Source organism: Mastomys coucha, unplaced genomic scaffold (genome assembly GCF_008632895.1).
Source record: "Mastomys coucha isolate ucsf_1 unplaced genomic scaffold, UCSF_Mcou_1 pScaffold20, whole genome shotgun sequence".
Taxonomy (NCBI): Eukaryota; Metazoa; Chordata; class Mammalia; order Rodentia; family Muridae; genus Mastomys; species Mastomys coucha.
The window spans coordinates 28,293,227-28,320,233 of record NW_022196903.1 but is presented as its reverse complement, the minus strand read 5'-3'; the positions used below and the strand labels follow the sequence as shown (position 1 = coordinate 28,320,233).

General features: G+C 36.3%; 1 protein-coding gene across 2 annotated transcripts in view; it reads right to left on the bottom strand.

Annotated features, from left to right (window-relative positions):
- Positions 1-27,007, bottom strand: part of Exoc4 (exocyst complex component 4) — a 750,249-nt gene that overhangs the window by 642,949 nt on the left and 80,293 nt on the right. For both annotated transcript variants that reach the window (XM_031381454.1, XM_031381455.1), the window contains exons 6-7: positions 20,322-20,565; positions 5,724-5,898 (exon numbers count right to left, since the gene is read on the bottom strand). In XM_031381454.1, the coding sequence (XP_031237314.1) occupies positions 5,724-5,898; positions 20,322-20,565 (419 nt within the window). The remainder of the gene's footprint in view (positions 1-5,723; positions 5,899-20,321; positions 20,566-27,007) is intronic.

The following is a 27,007-nucleotide window of genomic DNA, read 5'->3' as shown; positions in this document are numbered from 1 at the left end:
TTTTTTGGTTTTTCGAGACAGGGTTTCTCTGTATAGCCCTGGCTGTCCTGGAACTCACTCCAAAGACCAGGCTGGCCTCGAACTCAAGATATCCGCCTGCCTCTGCCTCCCAAGTGCTAGGGGATTAAAGGCGTGAGCCACCACCGCCCAACTGAAAACACTATTTCTTAATAATTTACTCATAAATTATGTGGCTGAAATACTTTGAAAAGCTAGCTCCACTTTAAGGATGGAAATCCTCACTTAGCTAAAATATTAATGCAACAAAACCTAAGAATAACCCAGTTCCAGCCCTAGATTGAAAATAGAAACAATACGTCTCCTTGAAAATCCCCTCTAGGTCATGATCAGTACCAATAATTTCATAGATTTTCTTCCCTGACAGCAAACTCCAAGCTCTCTCTCCATGAGGTTAATTTTATCACTACTTAAACATTAAGGCAATAGTTAAAGTAAAATGATTTTACATTCTCTAGAAAATGACATCAAGACACTAGAAAAGCAATGGCTTGTTCCGGGAGTCACCATCAGTTGTAAACAGAGTCCTTGAAATCTACTACCTCAGACACTATTAAATTCACCAAAAGATTATACATTTCAGCCAACAATGGTAAAACAGACAGTTTTGTTTTGAAATCAGATGTTAAAAATTACATCTTTTCAGAATCATACAGCTAGAAAGACGAGATTACTTAGAGTGACCCTCTTCTTTCCTCTGTTACTCAGAATTCAGTAAGAAATGAGGACATTCATGTTTTTAGTGGACCCCAGTCTTACACACTTGAAAATGTGCAGCCATGGGTATGACAGGCATATCACCAAGTGGGTGACATTTTGGAAGGAGAGTTCTGCAGCTCAGAGGGGTAAAAACATGTATTTCTATTATCACAGTTTCAAAAGAGGGCAACGCCAAAAAATGAGTGCAACGGTGTGTGATCATGGGGCTGACACCTTGTTACTTTGATAGCTCTGGCCTTGTCTTCTCACTGTCTGTCTCCAGACACAAACACACTGAGACAAATGAGCTTCTAACTAAAAGATGGGTTCTGCCGGCAGGGGAAGCCCAGGTTCCAGCAGAAAGCAACTGCAGACTTATTTAAAAGTTAAAAGTCTTAATCATCATCATCTTCTTCTCCTCCTCCTCCTCCTCCTCCTCCTCCTCCTCCTCCTCCTTCTCCTTCCCCCCTTCTCTTCCTCCTGTTCCTCCTCCTTCTTTTTCTTCCTCCTCCTCCTCCTTCTCCAAGTTTTAATGTTTAAAAATTCTTTAAATTTTTAGCTACAAACATATTCCTACCAAACAAGGCTGGAAATTAAATTCCAAACACATATAACTCCATTCATCATGTTATCTTACTTTCATTCATGCTTAAATGCAGATGTCTGCTATTTTCAATTATTTCATGCTTCAACGGTAATTTTTCACCTAAAGATCATTCTTCCAAGAAGCACATGAAAACTAAATTGGCCCTATGGATAAAACTCTACATGAAAACTAAATGAAACCTCTTCCTTGTCCTAAACCTTCCAGCGAGCCAGACAGTTGTCAGACAGGGACTGGGCTGTGTTAGAGTGGAGAATGTGAAGTAACTTCATAGATTCAATATTTCCTTTTGGAGTAAAGACAATGTTTCAAAATTAGACTGTAACTATGGTTATACAATCCCATACATATATTGTAAAAACTATTCTTTATAGTTGACCTTAGCCAACAGGCTGAGAAGCATTAAAACCTGCACTTTAAATGAGTAAACTCTGCAGCATACTTGTTGCATTCCATTAAAGCTGTGAAAATATATCACTCTACGATGTGAAAATACAAAACCCAAATCTCCATTTTAAACTTTAGAAGGAATAATTCACTTAATAACCCAGAAATACCTATTGTATCAATTTATTCATTCCAATATTAATGCCTAATTGAATTTAAGTTGCTCCATTATTCTCACCATCTTTAATATGAGTTCTGTTTTTCAGGGTGTGGGAGCTACACATATTTGATAAGGCCACTGTCAATAAAGGCAGGGCAGGAGAGCTTGTCTGTCCTGCTAGGATTTTAATCAGTTACTCAGCATGGCAGGGTTACGGTCATTTCCTTGTCAATGGAAACTTAGAAATATTAATTTAAGTTGTGCAAAAACAGAAGCCATCTATTGCAGGAGGAGATGAATTGCTGTATTTGCATGTATGGCAATGTCATATTTAAATGTCCTATACAAAACAACTGATATAAATAAAAACAGACACATTATTTACATTATGAGTCATATTATAAAACTACAATATATGCAATAGATTACATAAATTGCTATAAGTTTTTCAAAGAAGTGTGTTTGTGAGTGTTTCTGTGTGTGTGTGTGTGTTTATGTATATGTGTTGTACATGAGGACAAGTATATAATAAAGTAATACAAAGTTAGCAAAAGGCAAATTTCAGAGGCAAATGGGTAGTCTGTTATTATTCTTAAAACTTTCCTTCAAGTTTAAAATTATTTAAAAGTTCAAAAAGTAATAAAATAAAATACATCTATTAAGACTACATGCCTAGATACTGTTCTTGTTCACCTTTAATCTGATATGATCCCTGCCATTTAAATGAGGTGTTTAGTCATTTATATTTAATATAATTGCATACTTAGTGTAAACTTTTTTATTTGCATCCTAGCCATATCATCTTGGTTTTGTTCTTTATCTTTTCTTTCTCCTTTGTTCTTTTTTTCTTCCTTTCTTCATTAATCAATTTTCTTCCTGTCGTAATTTTTCAGTGCTCAATTTTATTTCCTCTGGAAAGCTTTTTAGCTATATTCATTCTACTGTTCAGAGTACACTAACAATTAAATCATGTATATTGAAGTTATCATAATTTATTCTAAACATTATATATCTTCACATATGCTATAAAAACTTATACCAACATAGATTGGTTTATCAGAAAAATATTTCTAAAATTATTGATATATAATTAACTCCATGTATATGATAAAATTATCATATATGGTTATTAGCCTTCCTTTAAATATAGATAAAGAAAGCTCATCAAAATATAAAACAATCAATAAATAAGGAAAATGATATTTCACTGTTGTCCACATATTTTTTCCTGTGGTTACCATAGAATGCCACTTTCCTTCAGTTTAAAAAGTTTTCTACATTTCTTAAGTACGGGTCTAAATACTTTTAGCTTTAAATCATTTGAAAATGTCTGTTTTACCTTTACCACAAAGGATAACTTCAGTTGATACAATATTCTATCAACTGATACAATATTCTAGATTAAATTTTGTCCTCTGGCACCTTCAAGATGCCATTCCCTGGTTTCTGGCTCATGCTCGCACTGATGCAAAGCCAGTGATTATTTTTATCATGTTGCCCCCACAGATGGTGTGTCCATTTTTCAACATTTTGTCCTTTGGTTTTCAGCAAACTGATAGCATATCTAGTGTTGATTTTGTGTTAATCTTGCTTGGGACTGCTGGACTTCTTGATATATGGGTCTATATTTTCAACAATTTTGACCATTAGTTCTTCTGACAATTTTATGTCCTAATCTTCTCCCTCTACCACTACAATCACGTAATTATTACATGAAAGAAACTCTATCACAGAAGCTAATGGCTTTACTCATTTTTGGTTGGGGTCTGTTGTCACTCTGTGCTTTGGTTTGGATAGCTTATAATAATCTATGATCAGATTGAATGATCCTCTCTAGAGTATAAAATTCACCATTAACTCCAACTGGTGATGTTGTCATTGCAGATATAATTTTTGTCCGTTTTGGACCTGCATATGAGTCATGCATTCAGGCTTTTGCATGGTATTATAACTGCATACTAGACATTGTGCATATGCATCATTGTTGGGAATATGATTCTTTTATATTAGTTAAGAGAGAGTTTAGATGTTAGTCAATTCCTCAATTCAGGGGGGACTTTGGGGGTCTACTGTACTAACCTTTGCTCTGTGATTAAAAGGGCTATGTATGTTCCTAAGGCATAAAGTCACATCTGAAACCACAAGATACTTCAGCATGTTCTCTCCCCATTCCCAAGCATTTGCATATACTTTCAGAATCTCCATTCAGCTATCATTACCACAGTGGTTGTTTCCTGCCTGTGAAACATGTTTGACCAAGGGCTCAGCCAACTCTGCACTAATTTTCTAGGGCTCCTTTTGCATGCAATTTCTCCTCTCCAGTACTCTAGACTTCACAAATTTCAGAGGCCTCTACAACCCTCAACTGTCATCCCTGATTCCTTTGCTAAGATAGTCTTTTGGACTTCATTTCTCTAAGGCAATAGCTTGAAAAGTAGCCACCAAAGGAAGCAAGAAAAAAACTGGAACTAACCTCACTTGCTCTCTGCTTTCTGCTATTTAACCTGAGTCCATTTGGATTTATAGTTCCTTACTACAAAAGGTAATTTCAACATAGCCAGAACTATAGGTCCAGAATTCCCCCAATATTTGAAATTGCTTTAACATATTAATAACATGAAAAATACACTTCATTTCTAGGTGTCAAATATTTCTATAAGCAAACTAGTATGGAAAGTGTTAACTAACCAGCTCCTACCCATAAAGATATTTATGCCAACACACAAATATTTTTCAAGCACCTATTACAGGTACATAGTAATTGACATATTAGTAAAAAGAATCCAGAAAAAGTTGATTCAATCCATTTAAACTGAGCAAATACACATCACCTCACTCCCAAAAATAAGTCTAGAAAATGAGTTACTAAGAATCAATCTTATTCAATCTTCCAGGAGCGTGCATATATTCTCAAAAATGACTACAATTTGCATTCATGATTTATTTATCACTGCAAACATTCCTATTTTCTGTGCAAGTGATTTCATTCCAACATAGTTCCATTTTTCAATTCTCTACATGTACTTGCCTTTTTTAATACTAAGTAGATAATACCATTTCTATTTAGCTATGTCAAACTTATTTTGGCTAACTCTTAATTGTATTTCTAATTTTCATCTGGCCAAATCAAATATATTTTGCTGGCAGAGAAAAATATAATGCATTTTCTAAATGCCATGTCAGCAGTATCGTATCAAACTGTACTGTAATTCCTTTGATCTTCAACAAATGAAAGTGATACACTTCTAACCACGAATTTATTTTCATCTCTCAGAATAAACTTCTGGCCTGTCATTTAACCCAATGCCTGAAAATGTGATTGTAAGAAAACAGTAAAATTAAGATCAGCCATGTTCATAAAATAACTTTAAAACATTTTAATATTTATTATCTCTCCCCCACATAAACTTATTCTCTTTTTTTTAAAAACAAGGTCTCATTTCATAGGCATGGCTAGCAATTAACTCTCTATAAACGCCAGAATGGCCTCAAACTCATGATCTTCCTATATGAACCACCCAAGTTTCTTATTAGCTAAACAAATGACTAGTTTCGATGAAGCAAAAAACAAATGAATAGAAATTCTCATAGAACGTGTCTTTGAGTGCTACATATTGAGAATCAGCTCTTATTCTTAAAGCCTGACACCCCTGCAAAATAATAACGATAATAATAACAACAAAAGTTCATTAGCAGTCCTTTGAAAGATGGTAGAAACCACATCATCCCCTTTCACTGAAAGCTTACTTCCTTATCCAATTTGTGCTTCCTAAGGAAATAATTGAGATATTTGTTTTCTACTACTCTACACTCTTGTCCCCAGTCAAGATGACAACCTCTGTACAAAAGCCTTACCTGCAGCACATCCTGGATCTTCACCCACACATCTGCCATGTCATATAACTTGATCTCTTCCTGCTGTGTTAGCTGGGTCCCAACAGAGTCCTGAAGGTATCCCAGGACCACAGAGTGAGCAGTGGCTACAGCATTAAACTTATCAAACAACAGTTCCAGCAGTTCTAGAAGAAGCCTGTGGAAAAACAAAACAAAACAAAAGCCATTTACATAAATCCATACCATCACAGAGGTTTACACTGGCCTGCAAGGAAAAAATTATCAGCTCTAGTGAGAAGCACATCACAAGGTAAACAGTAAAATTTCTCATTCCTAAAGATTAGATTTGGAACAGCTGCATGATCTAAGCAATTTTCTAAATGTATCTACTCAGGTTACTGTCACTAAATGATGATGACTTAAGAGTTTATAAATCCATTGTAAAGTCCCTAAACCAGAAGCCTAATAAACACAGATCTTTTTAACTTATTTGAGAGTATAGAATTGTAACTATTCTCTTTCACATAGGTGGTCTCCAATGGATTCTGGAAAAGTTTTCAGACAGCAGTTCAGATGCCACACAGAATATGATATTCAGTAGCAATAAATGCAGTGCTTTGGTAAGGACACTAATCCTGTTAGTCATGGGAAGCTGTGCTTTGCTATCATTCAAGTGAATAGCCTAAGGTGTAGGGGAAAAAACAGACACCTGCTAAGCAATCTGACTTTCACTACAGGGAGCAGCTTAGGCATTCGCATTATCTCATTTATCATAGTGAGATATGCTGGACACATATTATTACATTGATTCTATACACTCAAGGACATAAAATGAGGTTGCAAAGCAGCTGGTCTCAGAACAATAGTTGACTTCCAAGCCAGTGCATTTAGCCACCTACCTCTCACTACCATTCTAGAATACAGATGTATATTTAAGAAAAAAGTACACAGATTTCTGTCATGGATACAAAGTAATTCCCCAACCATTGAGTTTTAAAGCTTTACTGATCACAAAGACACAGAATTACTTCCTCCCCTAAACTTGGAAAGTAGTTCAACTTAGTTTTAAGGAACTTAACACATATGGCTTACATATGTACCTTAACAAATATGGGTCACATTTATCTTTATGCAGGTATTCTGCCTCCTCTCTCCATTATTATTTTTTCAAATTGAATTCTACATTATATATTGCTATACTCAACAATACTTAGAAGATAGGAAATATTGCTGAATAAATTTAATGACTATATCATGAATGAAGATTAAAAACCTTGGAATGTGAGCTTCACTGTATGTTTCTATGTTCCCAGATCCTGAACAAACTGATAAGTCAACTGGCAAAGTAGAATAGCGGCACAAAGGTGCTTTACAGAGGTGTCAATTAACAAGACTTTATGGCCGTAAGTGGAGGCTACAACTATAATCTCACAAAATGCACAGCATGTTATCTATTCCTATGTCTTCTTTATTGCCCAATTGTTTTAATTAATGTGCCAATGTGACAGCCCATAACTATCCAATGATAAAACTCTAATATCTATTTGACATTGCAATTTCAATGAGAGAGAATCAATAGAATTTATGTAGTGCTCCCAGCCTGCAGTATACTTTCATAATCTAGAAATAACACATTGAGTAAGTAAACAGGAGCCATCGTACCTTTTAAAAGAAAACTATATCTTCTCATTGTTAGCTCAGATTCACACCTACATATGCCACACTTTTCTGTTTTAAAGAGCCATATACACCAGCAGAGAAAAGTTGGCTAAGTAAGCATAACAGCTAAAAACAGTTAATTGAGTGTTAAGAAAAAATTGGGATATGCTTGTAACTTAAATCATACACAGTAAATACTAAGGCAACCCAAGTTTCTACTTAAAATTGCTACTAAGTACACTATACTATGGCTCTAATGTATGAACCTGTAAACAATATGTAAAACAAAAAACAATACAGCAATGTATTGACTTTCATTAACTGGATTTTTTAACACTCTTGATAATGAACTCTCAGGGTTATTATATTTCTGTTATTGTTTGTCATGAAGGTAGTTATGTAACCAAATGTCCTTTCTAACAAAATGAAACTTTAATGGCCATACTATACTTAGCATTGTTTGAAAACACATTAACTGATGACATTCAGAAGTCTAGCGGACACTGTGGTCCAGGAACTTCAGGTTCCAACAGAAACATGGAAAGGGAGGCAGTGCAATGGTTGGCTCTGACCACTGCCCTCCACTGTGATGCATCCTATCTGCCAGGTACCAGAAGAGCATAATGAGCAGGTACAGGTCTTTTTTAGAAAAGACCCAGTAAAGAAATGAGGTGAGATATCAGATTCAGAGTCTCTATTTACTTTAAGAAATGGCAACCCTTGATAAAATGAAACCTGACACAGTGTTAGCTTCAGTCACTCATGTCGGCAAACCTTCCACTCCAGTACAACCATCACAGCTACAATAGAAAGGGGGAAAGTGCAGCATTACCTAGAAGGATATGGGCCAGCCTTGTGACAGCTCTCCAGGAAGCTCTGTCTATTTGGAGCTAAGAATCCACTCGAGGAAGGAAAGCTCAGCTCTGCTTTATAACCACACAACCATAAACAGTAGCAGACCTGCAGCTACAGGAGAAAAACTTACTTTTTGATATCACAAAGAATGAGAAAACTTGATACAAAAAATGAGAAAAACTATCAACCACAGCTTAATAGAGGACTTGTACCTAGAATATCTATTAACAAAAAAACTCCAGAATGCCAGTGTAATTTTAAATAATGAGTAAAAATTGAAATGCAAAAAAATGTAAATGCATATTGTTGTTGTGAAAAATACATATTAATAGCCACTGAGCAACACAAAGATGTGAAATATCATTAGAGATAAGTGAAATGAAATCAAAATGAGAAAGCATTTTCATCTACCAGAATAAAACAATAAAAAAGACAAACATAAAGAATTGCAACTGTCATACAAATTTCCTCAGATTATAAACAGGCACTTCCTCTATAGAACAAGCTCTCAAAGTTTCTCAAAACATTCAATACCAGAGCTGTCATATGGACCAGAGACTCATGTAATTTATCAGAAAACATAGGCACACAAAAGCTTGAATACAAATGTTCACAGTACCATTAGTGACAACAAGCAAAGAGCGAAATAACCCAATGCTTGTTTACTAGTAAATGTAAATAGTACAAAATAGTACAAAAGCATACTATAGTGGATAGTACATAAGAAACAAAACAGTCCATGGGACAGCAAGAACAAACTGAAAATATTCTGGTAAAAAAAGTTGAATAGACTGCCTATTTATATGAAACATCTCAAGGACAGAAAAAGTCATAGACACACTAGTGGTTTCTAGGCAGGAATAAATTAACTAATAAAGTGACAGATTTATAGCTGAAGCCACACAGTGGTGACAGCAATCAAAGCCTGTCATTATAGTAAAAACATATTACTAATCATTGACAGAATGCCTGATATTAAATATTATGTATTGATTCATTTTGACTCACAGTTTCACGGGGTTCACCTAACAGTTGTATGGACCCTTAGGCAGAACTTGGAAGTAGAAAAGACACATGAACAAAATACAACCCTAAAGACATACATCTAGTGACTTGCAGCCTCCAGCTGGGCTCCACTTTCTGGCTGTATCACCTCCCAACAATGTCATTATATTATGAATTCATCAAGAGACTGATCCATTGTTCAGGTCAGAACTTTTGAAATTTAATGCCAGTATATCAAGAAGATAGTTTACTAACTGTCTATGTATTTCTTAGTTTAATCAAAATTAATGACTTCATTCATTCAAGAAGTGAAATGTAAGGCATCTGAATTACATTCCAAAATAGCTTAAGCTCTAACAGCAGCAGCTATGCCTTGAGTAAAACAGATACTGGGTGTCTACAGTTCTACTCTGGTAAATAGAAATACATAGAACAGTGAAGAATGGAACTAGTAATTCAAAACAAAACTGTACTGAAAACTTATTCCTCCGAATTCTAACTGTGGAGAAAAAGTTAACTCTTTCTTTTGACTCTTTTGGACTTTTTATCCTTCTTTCATAAATAGTACAAAGGATATAAAATGTTTCTAGTATGGAGGTTCCTCAAAAACACTGATTACCAACCATATGATCTAGCTAGGCTACACTTAGAATATAGTGCAAGGGACAAACCGTATAGGTATATTCACATTTCTTGTGGCATGCGTGTACATGAGACATGATCATGCCATAGCAGAGAACTTCATAAAGATGGTCCTCTCTGACCAGTTTTATGTGGGTTCCAGGGATAAAACACATGTTACTGGGCTTCCACAGCCAGTGACTTAATCCACTCAAGTAAAGCATTGGCGCCTATAATGATCCTTTATTCAACCATAAAAAATGAAATTATGCAATTTTTAGAAAAGTGAATGAAACAAACCTGACTTGGAAAGACAATTATTACATGCGTTCTCTCCAGAACATGAGGAATCCAGAATTTATTACACACACACACACACAGAGAGAGAGAGAGAGAGAGAGAGAGAGAGAGAGAGAGAACAAACTTGAGAGAGAGAGAGAGAGAGAGAGAACAAACTTGAGAGAGAGAGAGAGAGAGAGAGAACAAACTTGAGAGAGAGAGAGAGAGAGAGAGAGAGAGAGAGAAACAAACTTTTCCAAAAGTTTCCAACTGTTAAGCCACGGATTCCTACCTGATGTAGGAACCTGAAGGAAGATGCTGAAGACATGAAGTCAGGACACAGAGCAAGCTGAGGTAACTGAACAGTAATAAAGAAAGCAAAGGGCTCCATATCCTTTATGTGGGATTCAGGCTTAAGCAGCACCAATGATGCTATTTTCTTTTGGAAGGGAAGAGAATGAAAGAGATGAATAAGTAGAAGAGAACTAGAAGGAATTAAGAAAAAGTAGAAATTTAAAAAGGAAAACTGTTGGGATAGATCTGGCTATGCTAAGTTTAATGGGCCATGTCCTTAGGTACTTGATATGCAAGTCAGGAGCTCAGAAGACAAGCAGATACTAGAAATGTGAAAAACATAAATATTTGAAATGTGCCATGAGGCAGAGATACTTTGCAAAGTTTGATATGCACGGAGGGCCAGAGTCAAAACTCCTGGGGAAAAGCATTGGAAAGGGATGATTACGGGCTGCTACACAGAGAAACCCTTGTGTCAAAGAAATAAAAAACCCAGAAAGAAAAAGAGGAAGGAGGGAGGGAAGGAGGGAGGGAAGAAGGGAGGGAGGGAGGGAAGGAGAAAAGGTGATGAATAGGAAGATGCCAGAGGAGGCCAGAGCCATTTTTAGAAGACAAAGGAGGAAAGAGTCATCAACAAAGTCAAGGGCTTCTGAGAGGTGAGATACAAGAAAGAGAAATGTGCAACCTACAGGTCACCCGGCCTTACAGGGAAACAGGGAAGGAAGGTAAACTCAGGAGTGAAGGGCTCATAACAAAGGCAGATCCCTTCCCAGCATGCAGCTGCTATATATCCTACCAGCTATCTAGAGGACAGCCATGACTTTCACTCAGGTTCCTCAATCAAAATCCCCTACCTGCAAAGAGCTTAAGGCAGCAGAATTTCAGCTCTGGCACTTGGCCAAAAGAAGACATATAATGAAACCTAGTTCTCTTATTCCTCTGCTTACAGACAAAACGATTATAAATGATGCCTGGCATTCACCCATCCCCCCACTTCTCTCTCTCTCTCTCTCTCTCTCTCTCTCTCTCTCTCTCTCTCTCTCTCTCTCTCTCTCTCTCTGTCATTCTCTCTCTCTCTCTCTCTCTCTAATACACACTCACACTCTCTCACACACAAGCATATACATATACAATAAATAAATAAATAAATAAATAAATAAATAAATAAGCAAAGCACATATAGCAAAATGGACACAACAAAGCAAACAAACAGTGGTATGTGTAGCCTCCCAGGTAGACAACATTGGTCTAGAAGTGACTGCAGAGCCCTATTTTGTGCTTCTTTGTAGCCACACCTCCCTGCCAACACATGAGGTTCTTTGGGAGAGCCAGGGGAAAACGGCCAAATTTTGCAGCAGCTGAAATCAAGGGAAAGAATGAATGATGTAGTTAGAATATTATGACAAGTCTAAGATTGAAGCTGCCAGTGTAGGATCTTTCCTCAGTTTGCAGCAGGCAGCAAAGTTGTTCAGGTGTATGAGAACTTTAAGTCTCCAGAACAGGAGTAAAAAGAGGCACATTACAATGTGTGGTATAGAAACGTGTTCTGTGTTACAACCTCCTAATTTAAGAAGCCCATAACAAAGTTTTCCATACAGAACTATGTTCTCACTTTATCAACTAAAACAGAGGAACATAAGGAAGGACAGTTCTGTAAGCTGATAAATACATATATCCAATTACCTGGCAGGCTTTAAAAACAGCCTTGTACAGTAGGTAAAACATTCGTTCTCCCAGTGTTTCTACTACCTGAACTTCCTACCTGAAGCATCCCTGTGGCTCCCATTCTCAAGTGACACTGTGCAAAAAGGCAGAGGGCTAAAAAATAAAGTGAGAGCAGTTGCTTGCTCTAGACCACAAGAACTCATGATGCAAAGACACTCTATCCAGTTGCAAATAATGTTCAATATTTATGGTGAGATAAGGCTATCTGAATCTAAATTTAACACCCTGGGAGCCCTGGCTGGAAAACCCAAGTAGGCAGACAGCCAAGAAACTGCCTTATGTGGTCATAAAGTAGATGCGCAATGCAGAAAACTGGTTCTGTTCTACTATTTATTTGCTGAAATCTTAATATCAGGGTTCTGCATTTTCCCAACAAAAGCAATAACCACAGAGTATTTATCTCACTATTGTTATGCTCTAGACTCAGAGTTAATATTTTATATGAACATTAAAACAAATGAGTCATCAACTGTTTCATATCAAGACGGTCTTATCTTTGCTAGCCTGTATCTCACAGAAACATTTTCTTAATAAGCTCTGATGACCTAGTAGTAGCTTTCATTTTAAACAAGACATGGTCTCCAATTAATCTTCAAAGTTACCTAAAGCTACTTTGAAAAGGCAAAAATACGCTTTTTACCACTTATTACTTCATGTTAAAAAAAATACTATTTGAATAATACTAATTCTCCACCTGCACTATGAAAGAAGAGGAGACAGCTATTAGTGATACACAGTGAATGAAGAGTAGCAATGAATGGCTCTTGCTCTAGTCAGTTCTTTCAGGCATCCTTCCCTCTTTCTCAAATCTGGCTTCTGAATTCAGGAGACATGACCTTGAATGAACTTCTAATTCTGATGTATGGCAAGTTAGTAACCAAATTAAAAAACAAATTCAAGCTTTCATCCTTTTGAATTAAAATATCAATACCACTCTCTTAAAGGCATTTTTTCCTATCCCCAAAACAGTATTTCATCACAGTAGAACATTAAAAACAATTACCCATAAACCTACTTCTGTGTGATAACATGCCTTAAGGTTTCAGGTTTTTTTGGTACTTAGTTGTGTGTGACTCTTATTACAAATGTACAAAGCCACGAGGAAATTTTGAGGTAACTAGATTTGAGTCTCAAGTGAGCTAATCAGCATCCAATAATCTCTTAGAGGCCTACCATGGATCACAATGCAGGGAGCATACAGCAAGGGAATGAGTAAGTCATGACAAACATTTCCTCATTCAGAGGAAAAAACAAATTCAGGTCCAGGAAAGGAAGTAGAAACTGGTGTATATAAATAACCCAGTAGCAAACTTACATGGTGAAAGAAGCCACTTCTAATATTAAATCCACCACCATTGAGTTTTCTGAACTATCAGATTATTTCAGATTTCACATTTCCTTGAACAAATCTTGGATTAGTAATAATGCCCCTCCTATAATGAAGACAGTTGTGAGACTATCTGAGTGACAGAGCAGATAGCAGCGTGCAAACCACAATAAGTGGGTAGGCTAAGAGGTAGAAGTGAAGGGGGTTTGATCACACCTGGCACTGCTTCTACACATCACCAAGAGATATTTCTCGTGATAACAGTGTCTGTCTATCTGTCTGTCTGTCTGTGAGGTGACCTTGATGTAGCATGAGGGTGACATTGAAGTAGTTACTCCAATCCATGAAAGAGATTACAAACATTATTAACTGGTCCAGTCTCTAATTTAAACCAGATATATGAGAGACAGAAAGAGCAGATTAATTATTAACTCTGTCAGATGTAAAACAAAGTTTTAAGAAATTTATTATTGAGAAGTATTTCCAGCCCATTCAATTATAAGACCCTTTTCTAGAGACTATAAGCAAAAGACAGTGTACAACCAGAAAGACAGCTATTCAACTCCAGATTTACAAAGTAACTGTTAACATACTGATATTACTAATTCATTCCACCTGTTATAGAGTTGTTAGTAATTCACTTAATTAAGTCTTACTAAAAGGATAGAGAAGTAGGATAATCCGTGGTAATGAATTAGCCACCTTAGTTAACAAGAAGTCCTACACTTAACACAATTATTTCCTTTCATTTCTTTAAAAAAAAATACAGTTATGAGTGATACATGCTAGTTAAAGAATGGTGGAGTTTCTTCACTATTTCCTGGTTCATTCCTCATACCCTTCAATATTTAATAGCAGGGTGTATTTAAAGCATGTTCTCACGGATACCTGTAATCAAAAGTACAGATTCAATCAAATGGAATCATAATCACTAGAGTTAAATTTACTTGCTTCCCGCTTGCTTTGATTTGAATTAACTCTTCATCTAAATCACATGGAGGCCCTTCCTGATTCCAAGCATGTCCAGGTGCTACATGCAGTGCCTGGGAATGGCTACAAGAAGCCACAAGGACAGATGCCTGACCTTGCTTCAAAGCTACTCTTAAATGACTTCTCTGTAAAATAAAATGACCAATTTCTACCAAGTCTTGCATTTTAGACACTCAGGAAGAAAGTAACTAATACTGAAAGAAGAGATGAGAGAAAATGCTATTATTTGAAAAGCAAGCACATGCCTGGCAAGTCTAAAGAAAATCATGAGAACTGTTTCATTTCTTTCTCTTTCTACAAATACTGTAGCTGTACTATGAAGTTAACTTGGTGGATAAGCATTTTGACTTCCTCATAAATAAAATCACTTTATGAAAATACCTTTTTATAGCCAGGTAGTAGTGGTGCACACCTTTAATCCCAGCACTTGGGAGGCAGAGGCAGAGGCAGGCGGATTTCTGAGTTCAAGTCCACCCTGGTCTACAGAGTGAGTTCCAGGACAGCCAGGGCTACACGGAGAAACCCTGTCTTGAAAAACCAAAAAACAAAAAAACAAAAACAAACAAAAAAAAAACACAAAAAAACTTTTTATATCAGTAGATACTGCTACTGAGTTCCAGACTCAGGACATTAAAAATATTGTAAAGGTATACATTTTCAAACTTTATAAGAATAGTCCAATGCAGTTTTGAAAATCCTGTAGCCTTCACAGGCTGAGAGATGGGAGGTGGGAAAGGTGATAGGAAATGGGACAAATATTAATCTTGAAAAGAACCCTAACTATAAAGTGGATAATGATCAGTTGTTAGAATTACTCAGCAAGCACAGAGATAATCCTGTCAACTGACTACAGGACAGACATATGGCAGGTAGGCATGAAAGGAGTGCACGCACAGTAACGCAGCACACTACGTAGGGTGTGACTCAGTATATATGGCCCTCTTTCAAAACCATGTAAGCAGAGTAGTCCCCACCTATTGGTGGCTTTCCTTCTGTGACATCAGTTACACATCATCAATGGCAATCCTAAAATACTAAATAGAATACCTGACAAATAATTTAAGAATTTTAAATCCATGTGTCATTTCTAAGTAGCAAGATCCCTGGTGTAGAACATCTACTCTGTTTAAAAACTGTTAGCCACTTAGTAGGTGTGTGTAAACTGTGTGGCCTCTGTATATACACAGGGGAAAAAAACATCAAAAACCTGAAAGTAATAAATACTGAGTTACCCTTGGCCAGCCTCCTGCTGCAAAAGTATCCTTTCCCTGACCGTGCTTTCTTCACTTTCTTAACTTAGCTTACTTTGAAGCATTACATCCAGACATAATCCAGGACATGAAAACAAGTTATTGTTATACAAATGAAAACTGTAACCTCACTCAAAAAGACAAACCAAACCCAAACCACACTAGAAATATCAGGTTTTACCTCTCAGATCAGCAAATATAAAAGTATCTGTTAATACAAAGCATAGGCAAGGGAATATAGCAACTCTAAAGCACTATCCATAACATGAAAATGTGCCTCTCTAAGAAAAGTATACTTGGCAGCACTCATCAAAATCGAATAAGTCACCAGGGCCAGTGTAAAGCGTGAAAATGACCCGGCAAGGGTCCTGTACTTTTCTTTCTCACATTGAGATGTTGATGTCATGCTAACTGCATAGGTAGAAAAACAACTTGGTGCTATCAAATAAACGAGCTTGACAACTACAACTAGTATAAACAATAAACACTGCCTCACTTTACTTTCAAAAAAGTGATTCAAGCTATTTCCTAATAAGGACCTAAGCATATACTTGCACCATACCTTCTGTTTGCCCGCTAAACCTTATAGTCTTCAACTATATACTGATTTGAGGGAGCCTTTCTTTCCCTTTAAACTCCATGAGGGCAGTGGCATGTCTCTCATTTGGCACTTTAGTGTCTGGTTCACAGCGAATACTCACTCTGTGTGGGAGTCCTTCTTTCATTCAACACTTGCTATAAATCAAATGGGCACACTACTAGCATATAAACTTATGGGAATAAATGGGGCAACTTAGCTCTCTCTTCTTTCTAGATTCAATCAAAAATAAACAAATAAAGGTCTACAAAGACAGCAAAATGGTTTCCTTAGAAAGGGAGAGAGTTCTCCCTGACAGCCATGGCTCCACCTCATCCAGTTCTTCCTGTCCTCTTCTAGGCCCACAGTTTTCTAGTATAGCAGGGCATTTGCCTTCAGATGCACCCACCAAAGAAGTTGTCTTATAAATGCCAATTGCTACCCCTGCCCTGGTTTGCTTCCTTATTCATGACAGGATTTAATACCTATAAGAACTTTTTTCACCTTCAATGTTTCCTCTCACTTTTGGTATTTATGAACTATAAAATTTCTTCTGGCTTCTTCTACCAAAAAATGACATATAAATTTCATTGGCTAGATTATTGGAAATAATCAATAAGACAGCAAAAACTGAAGAAGCTGGTTCTAAACTACAGAGACTGCAGACTCCACTAGCCATCTGAAGTTGAAGACACGTCTTGCCTTTGCAAGGGTGTGGGGAGGGACAATGGGTAGCAAATGGTTATGCTGGGTTAACAAGGCACTTATCACCGTGAGTTAATGCTTCCCATGTTACTAATAGCAGCCTAACTAACAGCCTAGTTGAGCATTTTCCTAAACAGTGTGAAGAAACTTATAAACACTAGAACAACCGAAAAGATAAAATATTTCTCTTATTAATAGAAACAGATAGTTTGGGAAATAAAAATATAGAATAAAAAAACAGGTCACCAAAATGTGGTTTTGTTTTGTTTTGTTTTAAGCTGATGAAGGAAAGATTCTGGCTTTATATAAATTAAACCAAGATGGAATTCAACAGCCTTACTCAATCTCCATTTCCAGCAAAATACCACACAACATTAACTCTCTTTGCATAAGACAAATGGAAAGAGGCTGCGATGCATCCCAACCACAATGTTTTTAACAAGATGGAGATGAACAATGAAACTTCTAAGGAAACTTACAATACTGATGCCTTGCTTCAGAGTTGCATTTGCATAAAAATGTTTTAGAATAAGTTATTTCATTAGGGTTAGGCCAGAAAATGTGCACCTTGGGAATGTCCATTCGGAGATTTTGCTTAAGGAAAGCAGATTCTTCTATAAGTTGCCATAGCAGTCTTGAGGTGTAAAAGAACACTGATGTCTGATGACGGTGCTAATAACATCATGGTGGTTTAGCTCCCTCTGAAACAGATGTCACAAACACCCCAGACACAGAAGATCATGAGTGCCTCAAGGAGTAATTTGATGATATCCTTTTTAAAGTTCCAAGCCTCTGGAAGCAGCCATGCTAATCATCTCTAAATGACTGTGGTTAACTCGGGGGGATTAATTCTTGAGGAGTTTTAAGGCACCTTATAACTATCAGAAACTAGCTACCAGAGGTTGGCTCAGAATTGTCATTCATTTGGAATCTGGGTCCAAGAATTTAGTGTTTGATCTAGTGATATGGTTTACCCCAAATTACTGTTTTCTCTTAATATTTTATTTCATAATAAAAAGTTTTGGCCAAAAAAATATATATTTTAGTTTTATAAAATGGGATTCTGTCAAAGAGGAAAAGAAAAACAAAATGCCAAAACATGAACCATTTGTTTGCTTCTTAATAGTCCATGTACCCTGCCTACCAAACCAAAAAAAAAAACAAGAAAAAGAAAAGAAAAATCTTTAAAGTACTAAATAAATACGTAAACAAATAAATACCTAAAGGAGGAGGAGAAATAAACAAAGAAAGGAGAAAAAAAGAAAAGAAGGAAAAAACCCTCAACTGCTGACTCTTTCCTCACAGAAAGCTATTTAGAATTTCCTAAGGCAAGGAGCTAGTTTTCTGCTTCTACTGATGTAATCTGCACTCGTGAATTCTGGAAACAGCTGAGGCAATAGAAGAGGAAGAGGTCAAAATCCTATGAAAGACACAATGTTTTTAGGGCAACTATAATGAGAGCTGCAGGAAAGTTATTGATCTGTGCCCTTTGCTTTATTTCCAGTATATATTATAGTAATGTTATTTCCCTATGAAAGTTCAGTCTATTCATCTGGGCGCTTGCAACAACAGAGCAAAGAGCAAAGCAGAATTTTCAAGTATTCATTAGCAAAGAGTCAAAAGGTCTTTGCAGAAATCCAGGCACCAAGCAAAGAAAACAGAAAAGTAAAGTTCAATTCTGACTTATGCTCTAGTTTCTTAGAACCACATGAGTGATGAAACACATGTAGACTGAGGAAGGCATCAACAACAAACATATGTGCTTGCATGCAGATCCATGTGTGCTATGTTCTTACTAAGCATTATAACCATTAACCTCATCTAAAGCAGACAACCCTGTAAGGTACCAGGAGCTACAACACTCAGATCTCTATAAAACCTGCAGTCTTCAACCATCTGCTTTGATGCATTATATGATGGTAGGCAAGTAGATAGTAGTTTGAGATTTTTGTTTGTTAGTTTGCTTTTCTTTTACCAACTATAGTACTTTAAAATTAAGTTCATGAGAGAATTACTTTTGAAGGGTTTTTAAGTCAGTATCAGTGTTATCTATACAAAAAAGAATTCAGAAAATCTGAATAAAATATATCAGATTTTCCAAAACATTAAAATAAATCTGAGAAAAGTCTAGGCTGAGTTAGTACTCTTTTTCCTTAATTCTGTTTAATGTTTGTTTTTAAAATGTATGCATGTTAAGTAAAAACAGTAGAATCTCCATAGTAGCACATTAAGAAAAGTGTCACCCTTTCTTTATGTATTACCATCTCCCACACACATCCATTCGAGCAAAGGAGAAAATTACTTTTTTTCTCATGTGACTTGTTCTTCTTGGACAGTGTCTCTCTATGTAACCTAGGCTAGCCATTAACTCCAGATCTTCCTGCCTCAGACTTCTGAGCACTATCATTACACACCAGCACATCTACCTGCCTTCTGTTTCCCAGTGAAAAGGACTGATGTTTTTCTTCCATGCCACTCTAGCCTTACAAGCCTGATGAGTGTGTCAGAGGACAAGGACAGAAATGAAGGAGGCAAGAATGAAAGAAATCACTTTATAATCAATCTGATTTTTTTTACTAAGTCATAATTTCAAATACTATTATACAATACTGGATTACTGTTCCCTAAAATCTGATTTAACAAACATGTTCTCCCAGTGTATAACAGCCATGGCTTAGGATCATAATAGAACTGCCATGTTCTCCGATGAACTAAAAACTTTGGAATTCAAATCCTATTTACTGTTTTAAGGAAAGGCAGAAATTTCTGATTATTTTTGTATTTACAGGTATCACCACATGATGATGAGGAAAACGCAGGACAGTGGAAAGAGCACAGATTTTGGAATCAAAGTAGTCGGGTACTCAAATCCAAGACTAGTCAGCCAGCAAGCATACTCTTGGGCTAATCACTATCACTGAGTCTCACCTCCTCTAACTATAAGATGTGGACACTCAGGACTAGCTCACAGAGTAGGAGGAAAAGCTAAATGAAACAATAGCCATAAATTATCTCAAAAACAGCTTGGTAACTGACACATGTTCAACAATTCCTTCATTCTATCTCGTCATTGATTTATTAACATAGGTGATAATAAACACTCTCCATTACAAACAGGTTTATACCTCTCATTGCTTGTCAGTGAACATGGACAATAAACCTAAACCTTCTCAACAAATCGAAAGCAAGACAGACAATGCCTGGCCTGAGTATGTTCAGAACATAGTATTCTCAGCTCAAGAAAATGAGTCCAACTGACAATAAGTTATCTACTCTCCACCCTAGACGTATACAATAAAACAACACCAAGCCCAGACTATACCCGTACGTACCTTGGCTGGTTGTCCACAGTGAGGCTCTCTCCCCTCTGATAGGCACTGTCTGCCACCTGGGTGGTTGACCTCTTCACAATCTGCTTTAGCTCCTGCTCCAAACGCTCTTTGATGGCTTTAACTGTCTCAGGGATCTTCTTCAGTCTGGCCAGCCCCTGAATAAGAATTCCCATGAAAAGAGTGCTATTCTCCTCTGGATCACACTCCAAGTCCTCCTTGATGTCTTGCAGGTTCATCTCCCTCACTGCAAAAGAAAACAACACAGTCAGATCCAGTTTCCACACTAATTCAACAGCACAGCAGACAATCACTGCTTTGATTATTCTGTTAAGGAATCAAAGAAATTTTATGTTAAATTAAGTTACAAAGTAATATGCAACAGCCCATAATTCAAACCAATTGGTAATGGTTTGGTAAGAAATGAAATGTACAAGCAATTCTATAAGAAGATGTAAATCTCCAATTTTACAGAGACTACTCAGGCCCAACATGTTGACAAATTAAGTCCATGGTACACACTATCTCTAAAATACAATACATGGCATTTCAGGAGAACTTCCTACTCATTAGTTAGAAGTGATAAACCGTGAGAATAAAAGATGCTATGAATATATGTAGGGGCAAAAGTACATAACTACAATAAACAAAAAAAAAATGAAGACAACACACATATATAAGAAGAGTTTGAGGGAAAAATGATAGTGACGAGGTATTAAATAACCACAAAAGCCATCATACTTGTATTTAAACATATGTGTGACCCACCACATTTAATCCCAGCTACTGAGGGGCTGAGACATCAGAATGGAATTTAAAAGTAAGCCTGGGTTAGATAGCAAACTCCAGACAGCCTAGCATACATGATGATACCTTGCTTATAAAATTGAGTGAGACAGAAAGAGAGTATGGGGGGAGGGGAGTTATCTTTCACAGACATCTGTAATAATCAAGGAAAACCTTCTTGTAAATTATATATGCCAAGTATCCCTATAGACCTTTATTTTATAGCCTTTACCCAAACCATCCGGTCTTAAAAAAGAAGAAACAGCCTCAAACTCCTAGTAGCTCTTACTCCTATGAGTAGCTGGGGAAAAGGATTAGCTGATGATCTGAAGATACTTGTCCATACTAAAATCTATATTATAAAAGTCATGTAGGACAGGAAAGATGGCTCGGCAATCATGAGGACTGGAGTCTGTGTTCCAGCATCCATCTAACAACTAGATATCCCTGCAAATACCTGTAAGCCCAAGATATCAAAGCAAGACAAAGACACAGAAGAAAGTGACAAACTAAACCAGTATTTACTATCAACAGTACTTCTCAACTACATATCTATATACCCATAAGGGTTATTTATTCACAGCATTCATTATTATAATGACAGCATTATCCACAGTCATCCCAGTTGCTCACCAACACATGAACAGATAGTGATCTATATAAACAAAAGTGGCATATCACTCCACTTTAAACAAAGGAAGCCAGACACACCGCAATATGAATAGATCTGGATTACATCATGCTAAGTAGAATAAGACTGTCACAAAAGACAAATACTTTATGATTCCACTTACAATAAGGTACTTATTTGAGTGGTCAAATTCCTAGAAACAGAGTAGGAGGTAGACTGTCAGAGGCAAGGAGATGGAAGAAAAGTGTAGTTATTTTTTAATAGATACTGAGTTATAGTTTTACAAGGTGAAAAGAGTCATACAGAAGGATAAGGGTACTGTCTACACACACTATAAATATACTTAATACTACTGATCTATATATTTTAATGACTAAAAAGTCATATACTGATTCCTATATTTTAACATAAAATATGCACTCAAATATGAGCCAAAAGTATTTTAGTAGCAAGTAAGTATAATTACTTATACCAGCTCACTCTTATGAATAAATCCTCAATATTTTATCCACGATGTCTTATGAGACTTACTAGGTGCCCAGAAAGTCAGAGAAACCATATGCATAGGACATTCCTTACAACAGAGTGTGTCTGATAATACAGTACTCAGTAAGTATACTGTTTAATACTAATGAAACTAGAAGTAGAACCTTAGCCTTGAAAGATGAAAATCTGAAGGCAAGTTTTTAAAACACCACCAATACTTCCAAACGTAATGATATAAAAACATACCTTTCAGTTCCTGGTTTTGTTTTATACATGAAGAAGTAGGATACCTCAGGCCAGAGAAATATTCTATCTAGCAAATCCAATCCTGCAGCAAAGGTATGACAGTACTCAGCAGCAGGGAGCCACTTCAATTCAGCATGGAATAGGAGGAAATGAAGCTGAACTACAAGAAGAGCTTCAGGCAAGAAGAAAAGTAATGGAAATTTACCTACTCAAAATGCTCTTTGTAAAATGGGCACCTATGAGCCACAAACAGGACATATACAAAGTGACACCTAGACATCACAACTACTGCCCAGGGTGGCTGATGATGACGTAAATGTAGCGTAAGACAATCTGGCCTGCAATGACATGATATAAAGCTACTTGTATGCACACTAATTGTAGAGCTATCTCATTAAAAAGCAACACATAAGCAAGATTTGAATAATGAAATGCCATGGCCACAAACAGAACATCTGTTTAAAGACTTAGCTTTCTGTTGTCTCCTGAAATCTCCTAGAACATAAACATTTACTTAACAGTACAATATTAAGTGATTTATAGTATCTATTTCACTTATATCTGCTGAAAATTAAAAGCCAATGTAAAAGGATAATATAATTAACCATGACTAGTATAATATTCACAAACATCTACAAGGTCAGAAGTACTACTGGGGAAAATGTACAAAAATAATTTAACTGAAATTCAGTAAGCCTTCACCAACTATCAGAACAGACCTGTGCATCTTTCGAACTCCTGAAGTCTGCATCACTCACAAGCACCTCTCTTACTCCAGTGGATACCCAATTTGTGGTATTAGACATTTAAAGCTAAACATATTTTACTTTCAGCTCCAATTCTCCTACATTTGAATTTTATTTTTTTTAAAGATTCTAACAACTGAAGATGAATCAAACGTAGCTTTAAAACTCTTACTACCAGATAGGATACTGCTACATACTAAAGGATGGGGATGACTCCTGCCGCATTATTTCCTCTATAATCCTGCTGCCTCCAAGAATTTCCTATTATACACACCGCTTTGTTTATTCAGGCCTCACTGAGGGCAAGCACGGAATCACAGAAGGAGGGTTCCACTTGACTGGATTAATGAAAGAACTAAGGAGAAGATAGCTAAGAGTTTTTCAAGCTCTAGAATTCCTCATTGACTAACTGCATTTCTGGTTACATGGTTTAGAGCCACTTATCTGTATACAATATTACAGACAACACATTTTAAAAAACAAAAATCACAGATAAGGCCCAGACACACCTGAAGGAATCACAAGTTAGAGACAGCCCAGGGGCATACTGAAAGACACTACCACACAGAAATTGAACAAAAGATAGCAAGTAAACAGGGTGAAAAAAATCTATTCACGATGCTAAATACTTTTTGTTCAATGACTCTGCACATGAATACAGAAAACAATCTAGAACATGAGTTCATGGCTGCTTTCTTTCTTCAATACTTGTAAGATAAAATCAGCAATCTGTATCATGGCTTACCGCACAAAAGGCCCTTTAATTCACTGTTGGATATGTCGTATCATACTACCTAGAACGTGCTGTTCGTACATGTCAATTGGTGCATGACTTAATGGCAGTTTACTATTGAGGGGTGTCATTCATTATACTATGCATAATATACAAAAATATGCAATGTTATCATAGAGTAAAAGATTTCAATCTATATAATTTGAATTACATGTTATATTTAAACAATATTAGCTCTATATAAGAACTGTCTGCCGGTAATGAGCATAATTCAATATTAAAAGGAGCCTTTGTAACAACAATTAATAAAAATGAGGAGCAAGAATTTGAAACAGAGAAAGGAGGGTTGGGAGGGGTAAGAGACAGGAGAAATGATTTAATTATATTATGATCTCAAAAAATAATAGAAGTAAGAAAAATTAAGGAGTCTTTTAAAAAGTTTCCAGGCCTAACTAGACCACTAAACTATCAAACAAATGGCCTGTCAACAAAGCTACACCACAGATGGGAACCTGGAAATACTGACAATATTTTTTAAAACTATAAAAAAAAAAAAAATGCCACTATAATGCCACTAAAAAGTAATGTGTGCTTCAAAAATCACACTATAATTCATATTCCTAAGATATCCAATTTGCTTATTACATAATTACACATAAAATATAATTCCATAAATTGAAAGGAAATAGTCTGCATCAAAATAGAGGCATTACTGAAGACAAGAAATGCAAACAATGAAGAGAGAGAGCGTGTGGAGCCAGTGATCTCACCATAAACAGACAGAAGAAAGCTGGGATTGGCTCATCTCTGTTAAGGTAAAGTGCTCCAGTGGCCTAAGATGTCCATTCACTATGGGTGCCACAGCCCAAAACCAAATCAAGCTCTTACCTTTGGCTAGAAGGCTACAGAACCTCCCTAAATTCTCTTCCTCCAATTTTATCTCTGTGGAAGTTCTTGGTCAAATATATATCTTAGACACCACTCCATTCACCAGAGAAAAATTACTTTTTACATATTTTGTTCTAATTAATGTACCCACTGGTGCAGAGGAGAACAGTAACTGACGAACTGGTTGCCTCTGGAGTACAGAAATCTTGATTAGGGTCTTCCGAATGTTAACTAACTACCCCTGGAGTGTAGAATCCTGATTAAGGTACTTCAAAAAACTTTAGCTGAGAACCCCTAAGGTGCAAATTAAATTACCTTAAAGAAACCTACAGACAATAAAATACCCCTCTCTAGAAAAGATGCTGCCTATAAAGAGACTATGTAAGATAGACAGAACACAGATCTCAACTCCCAGAAGACGACCCCACCCTGCTGACCTGAAAGCACTGAGTGTACAATTCTTTCATAAGAACTAGTATTGGTGGAGAAGGAAAGATGGTAAGTATGTTTAAAGCAATGGTAGGAAATATTTTTCAATGATTTTTTAATTTATTTTTATTATGTGTACTGGTATTTTGCCTGCATGTTTGAGAATGTTAGATTCCCCAGAACTGGAGTTACAGGCAGTTGTGAGCTGCTATGTGGGTGCTGGGTATTGAACCCAGGTCCTCTAGAAGAACAGCCAATGCTCTTAACCACTGAGCTATCTCTGGAAGTATTTTGAAAACAAAACAAAAAATTATCTACTTGAATTCTTTTCTCATGGACAGCGCTTGATGCCTATTAACTCATTTAGAAGACAGACCTATGAAAGTAACCATCAAGGAATAGCCATCAAGGGGGCTGCTGACATCAAACAGGCATACAGGATAACTATACAAACAGATAAATAAACTGAAGTGAAATGTACTGGGTTGAAACCAACTATCAGTATTCTTTATATTCAGTTATTTAGGTAGACAGCAAGAGACAGCAAAAGGGTGAGAGGGCAAAGTCTTATGATTTTAAGTCTGATTATCTCTACACTTTCAGGCTAATGATCTCAATCAAGTCACTTAATCTTGCATGACCTCTATTCCTTTATCTGTAAGGTGAAAATTTTATTATCAGTCTCACAGAGTTGTGTATAAATTAAATATTACATGAAACAGTATATCAAAACTCAATACTAAAAAATTTAAATCTGTACATTGAAGACCTCCAGCTTTGTGAACTACAAGCCCACCAATGTGATAGATTGAAAATACAAATTACTCCAAATTCAAAACAACCATAAATAAAAATAATAAGCATATGTACTCCAAGAAATTGGTGTTTCATACTCCACCCTGCCTTTATATTGTCAAGTTTGAACATGCATGAGTGAGTGATGTTTGGGAAACACACCTTCAGTGGGCATGTGGAAGTCAGGGGCCAATTCTGTACAGTCCATCATCTTCCAGAACCTTCCAACTACCAAAACAATTTAAATATATATATACATATATATATATATATATATACACATTATGTATATATGTATATATGTCTAGACTTTGTTATACTAAAAGAAGAGGGAGCCAATGAACTGAAAAGTCTTTAAAGTACTCTATACCACAAGAGAGGTAGGTGAGGGGGAGAGAGAGAGAGAGAGAGAGAGAGAGAGAGAGAGAGGATGAACAAATTTATACTGGCGTACCATAAGACACTCAGAAAACCCAACAAACATGAATATACATAAATTTTAAAAAGATACACAAGGAAACAAGAAGGCAACATCTTTGATGCAAATGATATACTCAAATAAAAATTTGAAGATATGAAAAACTACCTTTTGCCATAAAATAAAAATCTAAATATAGACATGAAAAAAATATAGGAAGATATGAAAAGTGACCAAAGCTAGGGAAAAAGTGAAAGGAAAAGACAGTTACTGCAGACATTTAAAAAACAAAGTTTAAAATATCCATGAGAAAATTAAATAGACATTTCATAAAAAATGATTCAGAAAAATGTAGGGAAAAAATAAGAGATTAAAAAGAAAACAGAGGTCAGGCAGTGGTAGCTCACGCCTTTAATCCTAGTACTTGGGAGGCAGGGGCAGGTGGGATTTCTGAGTTTGAAGCCAGTCTGGTCTACAGAGTGAGTTCCAGGACAGCCAGAGCTATACAGAGAAACCCTGTCTTGGAGAAAG